At 41.1% G+C, this 20,764-nt stretch overlaps 1 protein-coding gene across 8 annotated transcripts in view; it reads right to left on the bottom strand.

The window, feature by feature from the left end:
* The window catches only part of LOC123977439 (protein EFR3 homolog B), a 34,657-nt gene extending 15,356 nt beyond the window's left edge, over positions 1-19,301 (bottom strand). For 2 of the 8 annotated variants that reach the window (XM_046060104.1, XM_046060098.1), the window contains exons 1-8: positions 19,147-19,301; positions 18,366-18,760; positions 17,568-18,275; positions 7,297-7,373; positions 4,585-4,712; positions 3,609-3,759; positions 1,255-1,376; positions 754-903 (exon numbers count right to left, since the gene is read on the bottom strand). In XM_046060104.1, the coding sequence (XP_045916060.1) occupies positions 754-903; positions 1,255-1,376; positions 3,609-3,759; positions 4,585-4,712; positions 7,297-7,373; positions 17,568-17,652 (713 nt within the window). In that variant the 5' untranslated portion in view covers positions 17,653-18,275; positions 18,366-18,760; positions 19,147-19,301. Of the gene's footprint in view, positions 1-753; positions 904-1,254; positions 1,377-3,608; positions 3,760-4,584; positions 4,713-7,296; positions 7,374-15,385; positions 15,486-17,567; positions 18,276-18,365; positions 18,761-19,146 lie in introns of those variants that run through there. The other 6 variants (XM_046060100.1, XM_046060101.1, XM_046060102.1 and 3 more) reach the window with 6 other exon arrangements.
* Positions 19,302-20,764: the final 1,463 nt, after the last annotated feature.

Consider the following 20,764-nt stretch of genomic DNA (forward strand, 5'->3'; position numbering starts at 1 on the left):
TTGTGTGGTTGTGGACTTGTGAGTAACTTATACCATCTGCTAGGTTACGGTCGCAGTCTGAAGCAGCTTTGATTTGGATCACACTACCTTGTTTCTTACGACCCGCCCTTCTCTGCTTCTGATTGGCTAGTAGTTCTTACCTGGGAATTGCGCATGTGCAACTCCCAACAAAGATTTTATACAAGTAAGATGCATCACTCTGTAGCTCAAGAGCGGCGCGTACAACACATAGGGTGAAAAGAGGACCTGCAGCAATGTACAGTATGAGAAAGATATGGTGTTTTTTGAAAATTAAACCATGTAAACCTGTTCTGGTACCTGAAAATGAGCATAATACCACCTCTTTAAAATCAAGGGGAACTGGACATGGTTGAAGTGTAAGACATGTTCACCAATACAAAAACTATAAAAGGCTAATATACTACAGTACCTAATGTTTACTACCGGCTGTTAAACTTAATGGAAGAACTTAATTTTACAGTCTATTAGTAGGTGAAATCTTCCATGCATTTTCTACGTAATCCACATAATCACAAATATGATCTTATAAACCATATGAAGAAAATCCTGAGTGAGGAAAAAAATTATGCAGACAAATGATGAACTGACCCCAAATCCTCTGGGCTATGGCAAGTGGCAGTATGCCTAAATCATCTGGATATTATCAAAGTAGAAATTCCCGTTAACAGGTCTGGATGAACAGCAACACGCAAAAACCCAATCAGTTGACATTTTCCTCTTTTTTCCTCTTACCTTTCTGTGCGCTCACCACTCTGCAGGTTGAAAAGCAGAGAGGGGACGATCTTGTCCATGTGCTGAGGGTCCCAGATGTTGGCCTGCAGCTCATCGTTCACAGTCTTCCTCACCACACCCTGCAGGCCCTTGATACCTGCCATGCGGATCCTGGCAGAAACAGTCGCAGACATCAGAAATCATCCAACTGGTAACTGGATCTATTAATGGATGGCTATATTTAGGAAATCATATTTTTGGTTTGGTCTGGTTTTTAGTCTCCCTCACTGTTTGGCTGTTAGCCTTGAATTCTGCAAAGCTATATTTGACTCTTCAAAGATGTCACTTTGTATATTTTCAGCAGATGACAACAAGGTTACATCAAACAAGGATTTAACTAAGGAGATAAGAAAAAATGTCCAAGGGCAGCGGTAGTCTAAAAAAAGACTTCCTGAAGGAGTCTAAAATGAGCGGTTACTGAATAATTCTTCCTCTAGCGCAATCAAACATCTGTCCACTCACTTGGTGCGGATGTCAGGGTCCTCGTAGCTGGAGTGGCACATCTCACTGAAGCGCGACACAAAGAAGTCATAACTGCGGTGGTACGACGGTGTATCCTCTTCTATGTTGGCAAACTTCACAAACTGAGATGGAAGGAAGAGGGAATAAAATAAAATACATTTTCAGGTCAAACGAGAAGTCTACAACTCAAGAGCTTTATAGTAACAAGTCTGCTGAGAGTTTATTTCAATTTGATTAAAAATTCTTTAATGACATAACCCTAAATTCCCACAGAGAATATCTACTAAATTAAAGTCGAACCATAGCGCCATAACATCTCATTAGAAGTGAAAAGCACAGGGCAGTGTGGGGGGGTGGGCTCTCCCACTGGGCCAGTAAATGTCACCATTTAAAACACACTGACATTTAGCTTCACAACATTCTCCACTAAATAAATTATGAACTGGAATTTTTTTATAATCAAGATAGAAAGGATACTACCTGAAGCAAGAATTATGTAATGAATATTCAGTAAAGCAGATGGTAAATAAAGTACATAAATGTCTCATTCACAAATTAACGCCGGATTGGTTCAGTTACCCAAAATTCAAGGATAAAAAGAGGAGAGTTACTGTATAAAACGAACATTTAAAGAATCTATTTTCTGTGTACAAAATGAGTGTTTGGAGTGGTTTTGAAATTAAATGAAGTACCCTTGAGCAAATTAAATGAAGTGAACCCATAACTGCTCTTGTGAAGCTGCTCGGCTGCTGCAGTAAATTGCTGCAGTTGACCAGAATTACTGCCAGCTTCAAGGTATCAATGTTTCAACTGTCTGCTGAAACAAACTCTTCATCTGATTGAAAGCTTTAAGAACAGCGTCTAAAACCATAGGCAGTGGCGAGCTGAGATTAAAAACGTTTCTGTTGCAACCAAAGGCAACACCAGGAGAAACCTTTCTAGCGCAGAGCCATCCATAAAAAATAACAGCAAGCTGACAGAAACATTAACTCAGATATTCCTGTGTTGAAGAGTGGGCTTGTATTAGAAAGGGCTCTGCAGTGCAAGGTTTTAGGTCAGTGAAATGGAGTGCAAGAAAACCTGGCCAGGCTTGAGTCATGTGGTGATAAACTCTCTAATCCACTCCTTTCACCTCGCCCTGACACTGTTCTGCTTAAGGTGAGCCACACAGTGCACGCTAAGATGGTAGCTGTTTGCACTGAAAGAGAGTACATGAATAGTTCTACATGTGAGGAGGCTTAAGGTTTTGTCACCCCTGAGTGTCTTTATGGGCTGAACAATTACAGTGAAACTAATTGCAATCAATATCTTCATGTTCAACAACAGGTACTCTGAATGCAAAGGTTAAATTAGCACACAAGGCAATTTTCCTTTACTATGAATTGTGGCACGTAGCACTATAATGCCTAATTAATTACACATCAGTGATGTTTGTCCGTGTGTGTGGTGTATCTGAGTGGATCAGCGCATGGCCTTGCATTTGTTCTAGATACACACTCACACACAGACAGAAAGCATGAAGATTATGAGCGAGAGGCTGGCGTGTCACGTCAATCTGTTTAGACGACTGCAGAGCTTTGCCAGTGTGGTCTGCAGCTAATTTGATTTCCTTTGTGTGTCCTCTGCTGACCCACCCGGCAGCGCTGATAGCTGATTCCCACATCAGAGGATGTTCATCACACCCACTCCCTCTGCCCATCACTCTCTGATCTCCCCCAGATACTAATGCAGTACTCCTGTCAAGGTTAACATCTTTTATTTTGTGACGTCACTTCAGAAAAGTAAATGCGCCCTGTCGACTTTTGATTACATAATACCTCTAAATCCACTGAAATGGGTAGAATTTGATGCGACAGAAAAGCTTAGACACTAAGTCACATTAGGCACACATTAGCAAATGTTCAAGGAAGTGGGTATTTTTGTACATCTGTATCAGAACAAGCTGTCTTAGCTTTTTTATGTTTCTTGTGACTTGGCAAACTTGTTTGTTTGGCTGAAACTGTATATGCTTCGAAAAACTACCTTAACTGAAACCATGCAGACATCAAGTTAAACAAAGCTGGGTAGTGCCTCAAGATTTATAAAGTTAAATACATCACTCGATTTGCTTATTTTTAATGTTCGTCAGTTTTTACAGTGATGTTTGTTGTAGATACCTTTTCACACTGTTTTTCTTCCACAAAGAAATATATTCCTAGCTAAACAAAATGCTAAATGCTTATCATAAAAGGAGGAGCGAAGCAACCAGTTTTCTAATGTGCAGGGTTTCATTTGTTTATTGTTTTCATAGCTGCAAAACTATAAAACATCTGACAGACTCTTACTAAACTAGTAATATAATATTGGAAACTCACAGAGTTGGTTCCTAGGATCTGCAGGTTTGGTTTGTCTGACTCCAGCAGTTTGCGCACCATCTTGAGGAAACTCTCCACAAACAGGTTGATGCTCTGACAGTGGCAGGCCATCAGCAGCTGGTCCAGGGCTTCCATGGCAATGCACACATACCTGACGAGGAGAGGAAAGAGACACAAGAAACATCTGTATGAGACCACTAACCCTGTAGGAAAATATTATCTGTGTCTCAATATCACATAGATAATAATAAAGCAAATGCATATATTCTATATGTCAAACAACACGCATCAGCGGGAATCAAAATAGGATAAGCTCTGCCAGACAAACTCTGGAGACACGCACACTGAACAGAATTCAGCCGGACTCTGCCAAGTGTAAATGTAATCTGTACAGGCTGCCACTGGCGAGAATCATCGAAGAGCGTCCTAGTCATGAGTCATAAAAGACAACAACTTCTGTGGCATCTAAAGTGAGTACAGAGTGTACGGAAACATCACCGTCGATAACCCTACACCAGCCATGTTGTTTTTGTATAAAAAACAACATGGCTAAAACAAAATAACTACCCGGCTACTTTGTGCACAATAAATCATTTTTAAGTATACAGAAGGAAAAGTGTCAAGAACACACTTGGTGGAAATGCCATGGCATCATTTTACAGTTCCTTATCTCGTTCGCATGTGTGATGCATGGGATACATATCATTTGAGATTTATGAAGGGGATCTTTAAAACACAATTTAAAGCTCTTTGATGGACTGTCTCTATGTTGAAAGGCTATTCCATGCACCACTTTTCCTACTACTTCATAGCAAGACAACCTCAAATTTCCCATGATGTATTAGCTTTAACTGTGCTACATTTTAATCAGTTTATGTGTGGCAGAGAATAAATAATTCACAAAATGTGCAGACAGTATTTGTCAGGGCAGAGACAGCTGAATTGTTTTGAATGGCGACCGACTGGTGATGCACACCCGTATCTGTGTCTGGCCACATCCCTTGACAATCTCTCAGAGAGGTAGGCTCCGATACGGTCGAGCTTCTCTGGAGCTGACAGGGCGTAGAATGTCAGCTTCTCCATGTTGGCCTTCACCAGCCCATCCTAAGAGAGTGACAAGAAAGAGCGGGAGGGGGGGGCAAGACAGAGAAAATAAAAAAGTTTTAGGATCTCATTCGTATGGTTTAGAATACTAAAGAAGCAGTTCACCCAAAATATCACTCTCGCATCAGAAGCTGGTGTGTCCACTGAACAAAGAGGCAGCTGGTTAAGACTGACAACAAGGTTGTGTTTGCTTCAACTGAGAAAAAACTTCAGTGGCATTTTAACGTCACAGTGAATAGGTCATTCGTTTTCTATTCCCCAACTATGCCATAAAAATCCCTGAGTTAATGCAGTAGTGTGTGTACTGAAAAGCGTACTTCTCCTCAAAGCCCAAACTGTAAGAGTACAACTAGATCACCAAGTTTCACCTCCTACTTTCCCCCTTGACCTATTTCACTGCTCTTCAGTTTGGTCAGGGGGAGGAGAGAGCTAAAAACATCTATAGTCCATTGAGATCTCGTTTACATTCAGACGAGAGCGGAAACATGCAATAAATTAAGTAGCACTCCTAAAAAGAAGCATTTCCATTTGCTCAATCAGACTGTCATGCAACCGGACGCACTGACAACGTAACTATAATGACAACTGGCTCTTCCCTGATCTAGGAGCTGATTGGTTTACATGTTGAATCAACAATATAACACTTTAAAGAAACTGCTCTATGAAAGTTAATTCAGTTAATAGATGAAATGTTTTGTGGTCAATTAGGGCTGGGCAAACAGACGTTGCCATCATCCATCACTGATGGCTGACAGGCATCACAATGTTGAGCCGGCATTGTGATTTAATTTAATTCGTGGCGCTCGGTTGGCTTCATGTGATCCCTTCGGTGTCTTGTGTCAAGCAGTGTTGCTTTGCGCATCATCCACTGGGAGGCATCATGGCCATCTGCTCTAGGACGATGCACTACATAAAAATGTAGGCTTTATAAGACGACCGCTTTTTATATAGAGCAGGTCTAGACCCCACTTTTTGTAATATTATTTAACGAGTCCCAACAACTCCCACCATGAGCAAGCATTCAACAACAATGGAAAGGTAAAACTTCCTTTTTAACAGGCAGAAACTTTGAGCAAAACCTAGACTCAGGGTGACACAAAACCTTTGGTGAAATAACATCTGTGCAGGTGTTAAGCCCTGACAGTCTAAATATCTGACAGATTTATAATCAAAATGATTGTCCTGTTTTTCTGCTTTCCTCTCCACGTGTATTTTGACTGAATGCTGTTGGAAACTGTCAGTCTTGACTGCAGCTTTTTGTCACTGCCCCCTGCTGCTGCCGTCTGCCCTCGTTCACTTTCCAGGCGAGGCACAGGTCATCTCATCATCAAATTAGCTGGCAACATCTTCCGTGAAAAAGGCCCACTCAGTCAAGTACCTCACTGGAGGTAATGTGAAGTTCTGTTTGTGGCTCTGTGTCCATAGCATCAATTGTTTTCACAGCTGATATTTTGACATATTATTGCAGGAGGCACACGGGTGTAAGTAACAACATTAACAATGGCTGCCTTATTCAATTTAAGATTTTCCAGTTCCACTGCCTTGCTATTGTGTATGCCCACTCATTAGCATCACCTAAATTAAATGGGTGGCCTCATTAATGTCATTAGTTGTACCTGTGCTTTTCCTGCAAGGTCAAGTTGAAACGTCTGCGGTGAAAAGGGGCTTATTCCTGTCATCAGAGGGTTGTTTTTGAGATTAGCACAGGGTAAGATAGCTCTGCATCTGTCTGCTTCTCTAAAACATGTGTACACTCACATCCTCAGGCAGTGAGGCACAATTTAGAGTAAATCTTATCAGACGGATTCATTTTTCCCAAGCTGCTGGGATACCGTTAGTTACAGTCTCAGCCAACATGGTTTAGAGCCAAAGTTAGAAGCCATTTTTGGGAGCACAATGAGCAGGTGCACATGCACACATAAAACAGGAAAACGAGGTCTGTGTGTACTGGTATGTCGCGTGTATTACAGTTTTGGCCACAGATCAGACAGGTAAACTGGGTTTCTGCAGTAGCAGAGGCACTTCTGAAAAGTTTCCCCGGCAACAAATCATCTCCTTCTTCTCCACCCAAATAAATTCTCTCTATGACTCATCGTTATCTGATCTCAGTTAATCAGAGACAACGGTAGCAAAGATGAAGTCTGTGGTTTGACACCAAACAGCTTTGAAGACGATAGTTAGGTGTGGAGGCGGTTTAAAGTTTTCTTATCACATCTAACTCAGTCTATCTGAAGATATTATCATGACTTTATATTTACCTGCAAAGAGACTACAGATGGAAAGCTTCCAGATAAATCTTCTACGGCGCATTATTCCTCACAATTTCTTCTCACATTTTTGAAATGTATTCCCTTGTGCACTGTTCTTGTCTAAATTAAACTTAATAACATACAAAACTAAGTGTGTTAAGATAACAACTACCTTACCAATAACTGAACAAATGCATCAGAAAGATACACACAACTTCTATACACAAATCACACAGTAGACAGAGGAATAGTTATCAACTCAGAGAAGAAACACAGCTGATTGGGTTAGGAAAGGCATTACTAAAGAAACAGAATATGTCACTTGAGCTTCTCACCTCTGGGTCTTCTGGGAAGATGTTGTCTACCAGTCTCTTGTACCGAGGCCTGAGAGCCCCGCAACAACCACAAACCCCTGAGGAAGACAAGTGATGGGGAGGGAGGGAGATGAAAAAAGGAAAGAGAGAGATGGCCAATTAGACTTGTGCAGTGTGACTGACAGAAATGCAATAAAAACAAAGGACAAAAACAACAAGTAAACATGTCTTCTTTTCCCATTCCTTCTCTGTCATAGCACAGTTCTGTGTAAGTCTGTGTTTAATGAAAGAACACAGTGCCTATGTAATATTGTATGTCTTAAATCTGCCACTTCCTGTCCAAAGGTAAGGTTACTGACATTACATACTGTAGGTAGGGTTAATCTCTCTTTTGTGAACTCGGATAACTCTTTCAATGAGCACTGGGACATGAATCAGTCAAAAAACTTCTGATATACAGTGGGTAGCGACTAACAATGACTTCACGACGTTAACAACATACTTTTCTCACCACAGAGTTAGTGGTGGGAAAAGTACGTCATTAAACAAAGGCTGGTCAGTAGTAGTTCACTTGAACATAAACGTTCACATTGTTAATTTTATTACTGTAGGTGAAGTTTGTCTAGCCTGCTGTGACAGATGAAAATGTTCAGCTGAAGTGTAAAGAGGCAGGGAATTTTCTAGAGAGCTGCTGAATATGGAAAAACAAAACGGACTGGCAGAGCTCCATCGATAGCTTTCATTGTATCAGGAGAAGAAAAAAACACAGCAAGCATCCACAAAAATGCAGAGTCAAATGTTGCCAAATGGCGAATAAAAAATCACCAATGTCAGCACTGGCGTGATGCCACTGTTCAAACTACTGCGTCTAAGATTAAAAACGATGAAGATGTGCTCATCTTTATGGAGCTTCTGGTAAACAGAAGGACTGAAGGTAATTCTTAAAAACATTTGGGGAAAGACAATATATGGAAACAATGTGGTCACAAGACACTTCAGTCACAACAATATTGCTCAGACGATAGCACACACAAACACACACTGTCTCTCTCTCTCAGTGCAACCAAGACGGCCTTGTAAAGAAAGCAGTGATTTTTCTGACTTTGCATTGAAGAGAAAGCAAGCAAGGCAGCAAAGAGAGAGCTGGATTCTCATTGGTTGAGGGAATTCAGCAGTGGTGAGTCATAAGGAGAGCCTGGGAGAAAGAAGACATGAGAAAAAAAGGGATAATCTCCAAAAAATATTTAACCCTTCATACAGCTCTGCATTATGAGTTTAGGAGTCACAAAAGCTAATGATAAAAGTAGGTCATTATGCGGTCGGCAATGCAGGCCAGTTTAAAAAGGATTAAAAGGATTCGATGGCCTGACACTTCAACACACATTAGACAAAAGCGAAACAATCTGCAAAGAAACAGCCTTCCTTCCGTCCTTCATCTAATGTCATTTTCCTTCCTTCTATTCTCCCAAAGGGTTCATTATTTTTTATTTTTGCCGTTACAGTACACAGATTGAAGCCTGTATTTGATGATGTGGCACTAAAACCCTATTCTGAGAGCATACTGACCAAACATTAACAAGATTACCAGCTGCCCAATCACCACCCCAGACCTCATAGTGTATCGATTCTCCCTTGACTTATTTCACCAAGCCGACACGTTGCACCACCAGAAATGTGTAAAAACTCTTTAACCAACCAACACAGCCAACAACAAGCCTGGTGCCTTGTGATCACTTTCTCATAGTGTGAACACTGGTCATCCTATGCTCCCAACCTCCTAAGGGGACTAGTGTGCCCAACCCAGCTGTCAACTGGTGCTACACGTGCTAGTTTTTTTTAAAATCACAAAATTAATTTTCTCAATATAAAATGGACCAACTGGGCAGTTGGCAGATTTCACTCAGATGATGGAGGCAATCAACTGCCAAGTGCCTGACTCAACAATGCAGATGGACGAGCCGAGCCTGGCAGTGGCTATATCACTACTTCACAAGACCCAAAACAACAAGTTTCCTGTGTAATACAGATTAACTCCCAGTGATATAGTGTACAGTCATAATAAATATTAAATGTAAACAAGCAGTCCATTTGAAATAAAGTAGGGATGAGGAAGAACAACAAACATACACACACATAATATGTCCAGACCCTTGCAGTACAAAGTCCCCACACAAAAAAATTTAATAGGGGTGCAACCAACAATTATTGTCATTAGTGACTGATCTGGCAACAATCATCTTGATTAATCAATATATCTATCCAAAAATAGTGAAAAATGCCCATCAAAACCTTCAAGTTCAAGGTGCTGTCCTTCAAATTGCTTAAACTTATTATATAAGATATTCAGTTGACTATGACTTACAAATAGGGCTGGGGCGATTCGTCGACGTAAATACGACGCATCCCACACCGGATGCAGCGACGCATCCGGTGTGGGATAATCCCGGACAAGCTCTAGCTACAAGACCGCGCCTTCGAACGTCTAAAGTTTGGAGTATTTCAGACAAACACTCTACAACGTGCTGCTCTGTGAGCTCTGAACTGGAAACAGCGCCACTGCAGCACAGCTGCTGTCCATGAATACGTGAAGCAGCATGAACACGTGAAACCAAAGTATCCCGCAGCACTTTGTCTAGACGGCAGCACCGCAAATCGTGTTTACTTTCTGTCGCCACACAAGCACGGCACATTCTCAGCACGAGGACACGTAGTATTCAGAAACATTTAAAGTTTTAAGTAAAGTAGCCTAATAAATGTCTGTGACGTGGAAATTTGATTCATTTTAAGATTTGCTGCTATTGTCATTATTCTAATGCGCTTCATCTGGATGATTGAATAAAATATAGATTTATTGATGTTTTTGATATTTATTTTGGATAAATTGGTATGTTAATCAAGTAATAGCCAACTTTTCTTTCTTTAGAATAAACAAATCGAAAAAATAATGTTAGATTAATCTACTTGAAAAATAATTGATATGTACAGCCCTACTTGATTGTGACTGTAAATAAAATAAAACAATATGACCATTACAGAAGAAAAACAAATGAAGGACAAGGTGACCTTAAAACATTATTGGTTAGCCCTACAGGTACCGTGTCTGTATGTATCTTTTTGCACCACAGCAATGATGACAATAAAAAGGTAAATTAGTGCTTTGGATAAAAGTGCCAATTTACAATTTGCCTCTAGTTCAACCATTCACACACCAATAGCAGCAATCTACCAAGCAAGGTGCTGGCCTGAATATCAGGAGCCATTTTGCGGTTCAGTGTCTTGCTCAAGGACACTTTGACATGTGGACAGGGGGAGCTGAGGATTGAACTACCAACCCTGTGCAGTTTCTGTGTGGATAATTCATTAGCCTACCTACTGAGCCACTGTCCCTCTTCTGGGCTACGTTTAAACATCCACAAGCGTTCTGGTATATATTATCAGTGACCTAAACCTGGGAGGAGGGCAGCCAGCACTGGCAGGATGTCCTTGAAACAGCTTTTAAATCAAGTAAAAGGAATCTTTGGTGTCCTCACCACTTCAAGGCCCCGCGGCTTCAAGGCCTCTGTCGTCTCTCTGAAAAGTTATGCTTAACTCCGCAGCAGGAGCTCAGGCTTATCTCTGAGAGCTGTACGTCTATTCATAGTGCTGCTCCTCTCTCCTCCATCACTTCAGACACTAATGAGGCCTCTGCACCCCTCCCTCCATCCCTCCCGTCATGTGTCCCTTCCTGCTGCATCCACCCAACCTCCCCCAACCACCTTCTCTCATACTTGCTGTGTTGGCCCGAGGCTGGAGTGTAGGATGAATTAATGAAAATGCAGCAGGTCCCAAGTGAAGAGAGAAAAGGGTGGAGGACAAAGAGTGACAAGAGACACAGGCAGCGAAAGAGAAACACAGACAGGGACTGAAGTGGGATGGGGGAGGTGGACTGCGATGCTCTGAATGAGTCACAGATTAGTGCTACTTATTGCATCTTCTCTGTCCAGTACAAATCTGTCATGTCCTCTCTGTCAGCAGTACAGAGAAGAGATTTTTAGGAGGAGTAGGAAAAGTTTTTGTTTCGGTTGTCTTTTTTTGTTTCTTTTTTTTAAACAACAGGAAAACCTTCAGTAGTGCTATTGTTGCAAAAATCCAATATCATTTTGAACAGCTCAGTAGGTGCAGCAAGTTACATGTTATCCCATCCTCCTGTGGTGCACTGCAAGCATCTGCATTGCATTAAAAACTGGTTATAAGCAAGTTCTATTCAGGTATTGTTCTATATTTGTTCATTTTATAGTCTGACCTTAAAGTTGCGGTCATTGTTTTCTTTGGTAGCTGGTAACCCAATTGAAAAGGAGAAAAGCAGCATGTTTTTAAATCTGGAACCAGTGATATTTTCTGTGTTAAATGACATAATCAGTTTAATCGATTAACAAAACCATTTCGAATTGATGAACCGATTCATTGTTTCAGCTCTGAAATGAAAACTGCAATAATTTAACATTTAACATTAACATGCTGTAGCCTGCTGCCAGTGTGATTAGGACTTCTAAATGTGCTGCAATACCACTTTCCTGTTGGAAATTCCTCCAGCTGCTTCAATGCCACTCACGCAGAATACTGCGTAACTTCAGAAATGTAAAACAAAGAGAGCTGTTTTGTGCTGGTGTTGGTAATGGTGGGTTAGTGTGGAAGAAGCTAAGAGAGAGCAACAAGGTGGGTGGAATAGAATTTGGATGACAGTGGTGAAAAGCGCGCATAGGGGGTCTCACGACATCCACCCACTCTGCATGGCAAGCTGACAACACATTTAGGGGCTGGACACAAAGCTCCTCCGCGGCTGCATACACACTCGCACATTAACTAACACACAAACATGGTCGCATGCACACACGGAGGACCACGAAACTGAGGAAGAATGAATTACTGGTTGTTGTTAGACAGAACAAGACATTAAGGAGAAGGCGAACATCTCTGCAGGCTGGTGCACCAGAGTCAGGGACCTCCTGACCTGTGTGACATCTCTTACTTGTTTCACTGAGTTACACGGACATGCAGAATGAATTTATGTGTGCAAATGTGTACACATGTGAGGGGTCTCCACCCCTCAAATCACCACAGCAAGGAGCCAGCCAATCACAATGCTATTTTTATCCTCAAAACAATGGGCTGGTACATTAACAGATTACACTCTCCATTTCCCCCAGGATGTCAGCTTAACATTTCCACTTAAGGGTGAGACAGACAGAGGGGAGAAAAAAACTGCCTGCTGAAGTGAGTAAAATAGGGGCAAACAAAAAATACATCTACAGCTGTAAGAAGACATGTTTGTGCATGATTTTAACAAATCCTCCACAGGCTTCCACAAACACAGTCAAGTGTTAACAGGAGTACTGCTCTGTGGGCCGCACATTATCAGCACTGGACAAAAGCACACCACAAACCAAAAAGTTCTGCATTAACACCTGAGACAAAACGGAATATAAACAAACTAATTACAAAAACACACAAGGTAGCGTGTGACAAGTAGCCCAACACATCATGTATGTGTCATATCTGCACCCGCTGTCTCCCAAAGATGCTCTGTTGTACACAAAGTCACGTGACTGATAAGAGAGAGTAAATATAGTCCTGGCGCCCTGCAAGGAGAATATTAAACACATCTCAGCGTGTTTAATGTGTGCATATTTGCATGGTTGTGCCTGCAAGAGAGAGTCAATACACATTTAGACCTCACCTTCACCTGGGGTCATGCAAAGCACTGGTTTTTAAGGGCCACACGCATACAACACACAGAAGCAAACAGTCTACACCAAGCGGGTGGAAAAAGTGAAGCCAATGCAGAACTGCCTTAAACCTGCATTCTTCTTTAATGGACAGCAGGGGGCGACTCCACTGGTTGCAAAAAGAAGTCCAACTGCATTCGAGTCGAGGACAAAATGACCCTACTTCTCACTCTATTTATTACCTCAGTAAACACTTTCCTAATGTATTTATGATCTCAATCGCTAGTTTAAAGTCTTCTTCAATACCGTGCGAAAGTTCCATTCTGACGAAAATAGACGATAAAGCAGGGGATGCTTTAGGGTGTGGCTACCTTGTAATTGACAAGTTGCTACTGACCCGACAATTAGGATAGAGGCAAATCGTATCCACTGCACTGTTAACTAGAACTTTGACGCTGTCACAGTGTGTTTATAAAGTAAACTATAACATTTTGGTTGCCTTATTCAGCTTTTGGGTGTACTAAAAGACTCTAAGAAGTATTTACATTTATTTTGTTTTTAGCCTGTTTGTAGCATCCCAATAAATAACACACTTAATGTGAATGACAGATGCACCTTACTAACCAAACCTTTCGGTCACTATGGTCACTTCTGGTTCCAAAAAACCAAGATGGCGGCGGCCAAAATAACAAACTCGAGGCTTTAAAACGGCAGTCCACAAACCAATGAGTGATGTCACAGCAGCAACGTGCACATCTTTCTAGACAGTCTATGGTCTACACTCTGTAGCCATCTCCATGATGTATATATATTAATATATATTCCTGTGCAAAATACTTGACACTTCTCATGATGGTTACAAAGCATGTCGCCCTTCAGGGGTGTTATTACATAAGAGGGAGGGGGGGGGGGGAGACAGACCAAGTCCTGCTATTTTTACATAAGCAAACAAATAAGGACAACTCTCTTTACACCATGGACTCACTCAGTCAAATGCAAGCGGCCAGCAGAATCTACAAACACGCAGAGAGTGCAAGACAAGAGACGAGCAGAGTGTAAGCAAATAAAGAATAATGAGCGAGGCTGATTCATCAGCCAACCAATATGCGCATAAGCTATCGCTCAATGAGCTGAGGAGAGGAGGTGAGTCTCGTGGAGAAGAGGCTGATAGCATTAGGGAAAGCTTGTCAAAGAGTTAAGAAAGGGGGAATTTCTGTCACTGCAGGGGATGACAGCTATTTACATTTGTTGCATATATAACCACAACATCAGTCCACTCCTCCACTTCTCTCTGTCATGAGTCCTACCTATTGAGAACGTATCTTGAGGCTACTGACAGGCAGAAACACTGCACACACACTCTTTGCAGAAGCATTTGTACAGTATATACATTTTTTCCTACCCATTAATCCATGTGTGCTAAGTCAAATTCAAAGCACACATTCAATCAAGTGTGGGTGGCAGCGGACATGGCTGGTATCATGCGACCAACATACTGATGTACAGACCCAGCTGCCAACAAATCTTTGTGACACAAGGCCAATCCGACACACTATGAATCACAGTCGAACAGGCACCAAAACTGGGCTATGAGGGACTCGAGCCCAGAGTCCTATTTCCATGCAGTGGCTCACCAGGGCACTGCACAGTGAAGCCTATCTGAGCTTCCAACGTGCACTGTCTGTGTTGATAAATCATTAGCCTACAAACCAAAGTCTCTTTCCATCAACAGTCTACTCAAAGCAAAGCTGACTGCATTTTTAATTAGCGCTAATCAATGAACCAAATGTCAACATGTCCCAGTAACACCAGAGCTACAGTAAATGATAACACTTAAGGCATTTTCTCATGATACATTTTACAGAAAAGTAGCACATACACTACTTCACCTGTTGTCAGGGAAGCATGGATTTATAATTTGCTACCTAAAATATTGAACAATCAAGAAAATTAAACCGCTTCACAACATCTCACAGAGTCTATCACACAACAACAATTAGCTGACTATGTTACAGAGAAGTGCGGAGAATACAATGTTACCATGTTAAATGTCGCTATAATAAAAATGATATAGGAGTAAATGTGAGTAAAAAGTGTAAGACAGAATCAGTATGTATTACCAAAAATAAACATCTTCAATCTTCGTTGTCTCCTTGTAAGCTAAATCTGTCATTTAACAGAGCACATATCCTCAAACAAGAGTCCAAGTTCCCATAAAGCACTATCAGGAGACGTCAACCTGCAGCTCTCACTAAAAGGTGTTTCACAAGACAGCTAAGAGGAAACGTGTTTGCAGAATGTAGAAAAACCGGCTGATCGTTGGCTTCCTCACATAATTCACATGCTCCCACAGCCTTAAACGCGCACACACAAATGCACAAAGGAAGAGTGATTATTATTCTTACCGTACATCGATCGTGATGTTGGAGTCTCTCACTACAGACGTTTATGTTTCCTTAATGCGGCGTCAGTCGCTCAAACAGGACACACTGCTGTGCCGAGAGGCACTGAGAACGCACACAAACACACACACACTCTGGGATAAATGCCTGCACGTGTGCTTGGAGCTAAAATGCGCACCGTGATTGGTGCAGAGCCGAATTTGATGCAATGAATTACACACACTCTCCCTGCCGCGCAGACACACACACAAGCAGGCTTGTACACACGCGCACAAAAGGGGGCTGAGAGGCAACGTCAGAAGTGTGCCGTGATGACCTTGGATTTTCCTGTTTGTCTTCTGCAACAGTGCTCCTTCTCAATGGGGGTAGTGCAGTTTTCACATGCAGGCGCACATACAAACACATCCACCTCACTTCTCTCAGTTGCACAGAAAGAAACAGAGAAGGGGGGGGGGGTGAGAGAGAGTAAGAGAGAAATGTACACCACAGGGATAGAAAGGGAGAAGACCTCCCACCCACGCAATCTTTTCTCCCTCTCTCCACCCTGCCAGCATCACTCTCTCCATCATTAGTCTTCACAAACCTCTTGCTTTACTTACTTTTAGTTTTTCCTTCCATGCTTATGCAACTTCTACAACATTTCCTTTTAGCCTAATACCAAAATGTCCGTCTTTTCCCCTTTCTTCATTTTGTCAGGGTTGGAAATAAACTTTTTGCTGTAACGTCCACAATGGCTGCCTGGTAGATACCTCAAACATACCAGCCAATCCTTTTTAGGAGTCACTTTAAATGCAAATAAATTACAGTAAAATGTGTAATTATATAACCATGTTTACTGGCATTTGCATTTTTAAAAAGCAGTGGAAACGCTACACTGTGAAATATGATCCTTTTCAATGGCACTGTTTACTCATTCTCTTCCAGGTTTATTTTTCCAAAACCACAGTGCATAAATAAACTACTGTTCAGTAGCTGGCTCACCCCTCTCAGATGGCAGAGCTTCTCACCTGCACATGAATGCAAGTCCTTCAAATCAAATCATGCTTTTATCTACGTTACTACACAGCCTCAACTGTGACAAACGTAAAACCAGATATGATGTTCACATAATTTGCTCTTATGTACAAGTTTGTGGTGAAACCATCAACCTAATGATGCTGCAGTGTCCTTGTAAAAGCATGAACGAGTGCTTGAAAAAAAATGAATGCCTACTCAACCTTTTTAGGTTCACATTTTTTCCATTCTTCCAAACATCAGTTTACAGAGAACACTGCATGCATATCAGAGACTGACTTTCAGCACTTAAAAAAAGAGTTTCTGGAAACATTTAAAATAGAACAAGCTTACACAGAGTGAGAAAGCTAAAAATCCATTACAAAGCTTGGTTTTGCAATTACCAAAAATGTTTAGCTGTCACTTACTGAACAAGGAGAAGAGAGTGGGCTACATCAGCACTGGTTCAATGAATTAAAGAGGTGGCGAATTGGTCTTAGTAGGGGAAATTATAAAAAACAGATTCAGACATAGTTGTTCATCTTTAGGCCCTGTCCTTATACCATATGATACTATCAACCACTGGTATATTTGTGACACTCTACACTGTCACTTTAATTTTTTTTACTTGACTTGAATAATCATTATATATATATATATATATAAATAAAATCATTATAGTTATTTACAATCAAGCTTTGTTCCTTTTTTTCCCCTCACATGCTGTATATTCCCTGTGGATCTATATGCATCTCTTTCTGATGGAAGAACAAACTGTCCTCTTATCCAACAGAGAGCATTTACTAATGTAAGGTTTTATGAATCAGTCAACATTAAAAGGTAGAAAACAATAAATAAAAAAAGAGCCAGAATGAAAATGTATGAAACTTAACTTTAATAAGTCAACACTGTTCAACAGCAACCAGTGCCAAGAAACAACCACAGCCAACATTCCTTTTGATGTTGGCCAACCCAAGAACCCTCCACAAACTATGAAATAAGCTGAATCAATTTTATGGGACAGGAAAAAAACCAAACAGTACATTCCATTTAAGACATGACATATTTTTGTCGAACATCATGGAAATATATGGAGAAAAGCAACTTTTCAGTGAATTAATGCCCGGCATGTACAACTTAGAAACAGAGAAGGAGCCAGAGAGAGAACAGAGGAGATGGTGTTGTCGCTTACCCTTTCCAATGCGATGATCCAGAAGGGTACGACAGTCCAGTGCCAGCCTCTGAGAGGCCGGGACATCAGGCGCAGGCAAGGGCATGGCAGGCAAACAACACACAACAGCCCAAAAACACACACACACACTCAAACACACACTACTCCTTTCACAGACACAGAAAACCTCCTAACCAAACCCAAAAACATTAGACACTAGAAGTCTCTAGAAATCTCAAATTCTTTGGTAAAATTTTTTTTTACCTTTTAAAAAGTAGGATTACAAAACTCAGTTAAACAATTCCTTGGCGGAAAAGCTAAACTCACTCACATGCATCCACAACTGCCCAGCCGCCAAAAACACGTGCACACATACATTAAAGCCTGAACGGAAAAGCCAACTCCAACTTCTGTGCAAAGTTTCACACTCGATCAAACTCACTAATTCGCTAAGAGTCCCTGCTGAACGCCAACTCGTATGTCCCTGTCTTGAGGCTTCTGAGAAATTTCTGTTAGTACATAGACAGATTGACCGTATTAACGAAGAGATTAGCGATTAGTCCTTCAATAGCAGCTCTGCTCTCGGTGTGCGCCTCTCTCATTAATAAACATCTCACTGACACAATGGACCTCACTATCCACCACAGAGAGAGGAGGGTGGAGGGAGGCAGGGAGAGAGGGGCAGTGTGGGACAGCCGTTCAGTCTTGAAGTTCAAGGAATGTGGCCATCTGCGGATGCCAACACATGTAAAACGTCTGATGAAGTGATTTCTGTGCAAATTCAAACACACTGCAACAACAGACACAGTACACACATACCTGGAACACTGATGCAAAGTTTCTCTCACATTTTCACAATCAGCAGTGAGGAGTTGAGGATTTGGTTTATATAAAAAGTTTTAATTTCCTCAGCAGTCCACTTCTTCTGCATTGTCCTACATTTAACTTTTGCAGGGCCCCAATTATGTCTTGTGACAGGTGCACAATAGTTTGGTGTTGCCCACCTGTCATGTTGGATGCTAGTCACAAGGCGGCGTTGCTCTTCCAGGTTCACAGTGGCGGGTTGATGGGTGGCACTTCAGCCCCAAACAGAGTCTCCACCGGCGCTTTGAAAATCAGGAAAACCGCTGGATTGTCTTTGGCCTGTAGAAGTCAGTGTTCCCAAATTAGCCGCTCCGCTAACAAATATTGTTGCTATTTGAACATGTTTTAACCTGTAAAAACACGGGGGAAACAGAGGTTAACGTTTCCCTGACTGGTGAAAAGCAAATAGCGTAATGTAACATCTTATTGCATCCGGACAGAAAATCCAATTCATGACAGTTGCCAGTAAATTAATTTAAAGCTAATATTAGCAACGCTAGCAGTCACGGGTTTTCATCTTAACTTTGTCTTCTCATGACAAGAACAGTGTGTCGATACTTTCCTGTAGGTTTAAACAAATAAAGTATGGTTCTCAAATCTAACGGAACTGTTCATATTATTCAAAGATAGCATCTGTCTATGCTAACGTTAGCTAACCACTTGACTTCCTTCACGAGAACCCCCCTAGATGCGCGTATCCTAACACCGTTAATTAGTGTCAACACTCGTTACTCACCATGAAGTGAACAAAATTAAAATTCCTAACATGTATGGCATACGGACAGTTACGGCCAGCCACCTTGACTAAAGCTCCACTATGCCAGGGCACCATACATTAAATGAAACCAGTGTTACTGTTCCTCTAGCTACCAGCTGTTACTGGCTAGCCCACCACTGGACAGTAGTATTAGTCCTGTTTGAACCACTCACCGGATCTGTCCCTACATGTTGGTCACAGGACAAATATCGGAAAGGTAAACAGCATATCATCATACAACTACTTGATTATCAGATGTTTGATGTTTGTCAAATAAATACTCTAATATTACATCATTATGAGTGTGTTATGATTATGTATTTTTGTATGTATGTATAAATGTATAATACCATATGGGAAGTGTTATTATAGCTGAGCTGAATTACAGTGAATATTATTTCTAACAACCATGGTTGTAAAAGTCAACAAAACATTGATTGAATAATGTAAATGTATATGATGTATCACCACATGGTTAGACACTGTGTGCAGGAGTATTTTCATTTCACAAGTAGCTGCATTTGCCCTTTGGGTCAAGGACAACATGCGTTGTCAGTAATCAGTTCGATTCTAAACTGAAGTCAAGCCAGCCTCCACTTCGAAAACGACTGTCAAGCAAGCCCTCGCGCTGTTTTGCGATGCGTGTTTTTTCTAGGCATTAGGGTAACATCGTGTCGCAGTACATTTCAAAATAAAAGTGTGCTCCTGCTGAACATAATGCAATTGATGTGGCAGAAACGATTGAATAAATAAATGAATACTTAAGACACCACAAGTGTCTAAAGAAAATATTACATTCTCACAGAAAGCTTACTACATTCAGCCAAGATTCGAACTCATGTAAAAAGAAAACCTTCTGTTTCCACTAACTCATTTCACTTCAAAGTGACAGCAGACCACCTCAGGAAGACCCTCTATCAATATCAGAGCAATCTGATGTAGGTTTTTAAAGTTACAGCCCTTGAAAGTGTCTAATATTTTCACTATTCGCCAAGATTCAAATTGACGTAAAAAGGAAACTTCCTGTTTCCACTGACTTATTTCACTTTACAGTGACAGCCGACCACCAAAGGGAGACCCTGACCACCAGAGAATAACAGTCAGCCAATATCAAAGCAGTCTCATGTCCATTTTCTAAATGTATACACATATAAACACACAGACACTGCACATTATTTTCCAGATATATATACACATGTATGTGTATAGACAAAATATTAAACATCTTTATAAAATAAAAGTAGGCTATGTGTATATATTACAAAAAAATATGTAATTGTTCAGAATGTGCATATGTGTGTATCTTGGATCATTTCTTTATTTCCATTACTTCCTTGTCCATACAAGCTTTATTGGTGGGATGCGATGTATTACAGGCACACAGAGCAATTCCACTTTGACTTTCTCGCTTTCTTCAGGTCTCTGGTGTCCATAGCAAGGCACTGCTCATGGAACCACCTTTCACACATTTCACATTGGATCTACAAAGGACAAGGTTAAAATTTCAAAGATGATTGTCAGGGTACTCTCACAACATAAGACCTTTTTCAACAAATGAAGAAAACAACATAGTCCCAGTCTCTGTTTACTGTTACAC

The sequence above is a fragment of the Micropterus dolomieu genome, linkage group LG10 (genome assembly GCF_021292245.1).
Source record: "Micropterus dolomieu isolate WLL.071019.BEF.003 ecotype Adirondacks linkage group LG10, ASM2129224v1, whole genome shotgun sequence".
In the NCBI taxonomy this organism is placed as follows: domain Eukaryota; kingdom Metazoa; phylum Chordata; class Actinopteri; order Centrarchiformes; family Centrarchidae; genus Micropterus; species Micropterus dolomieu.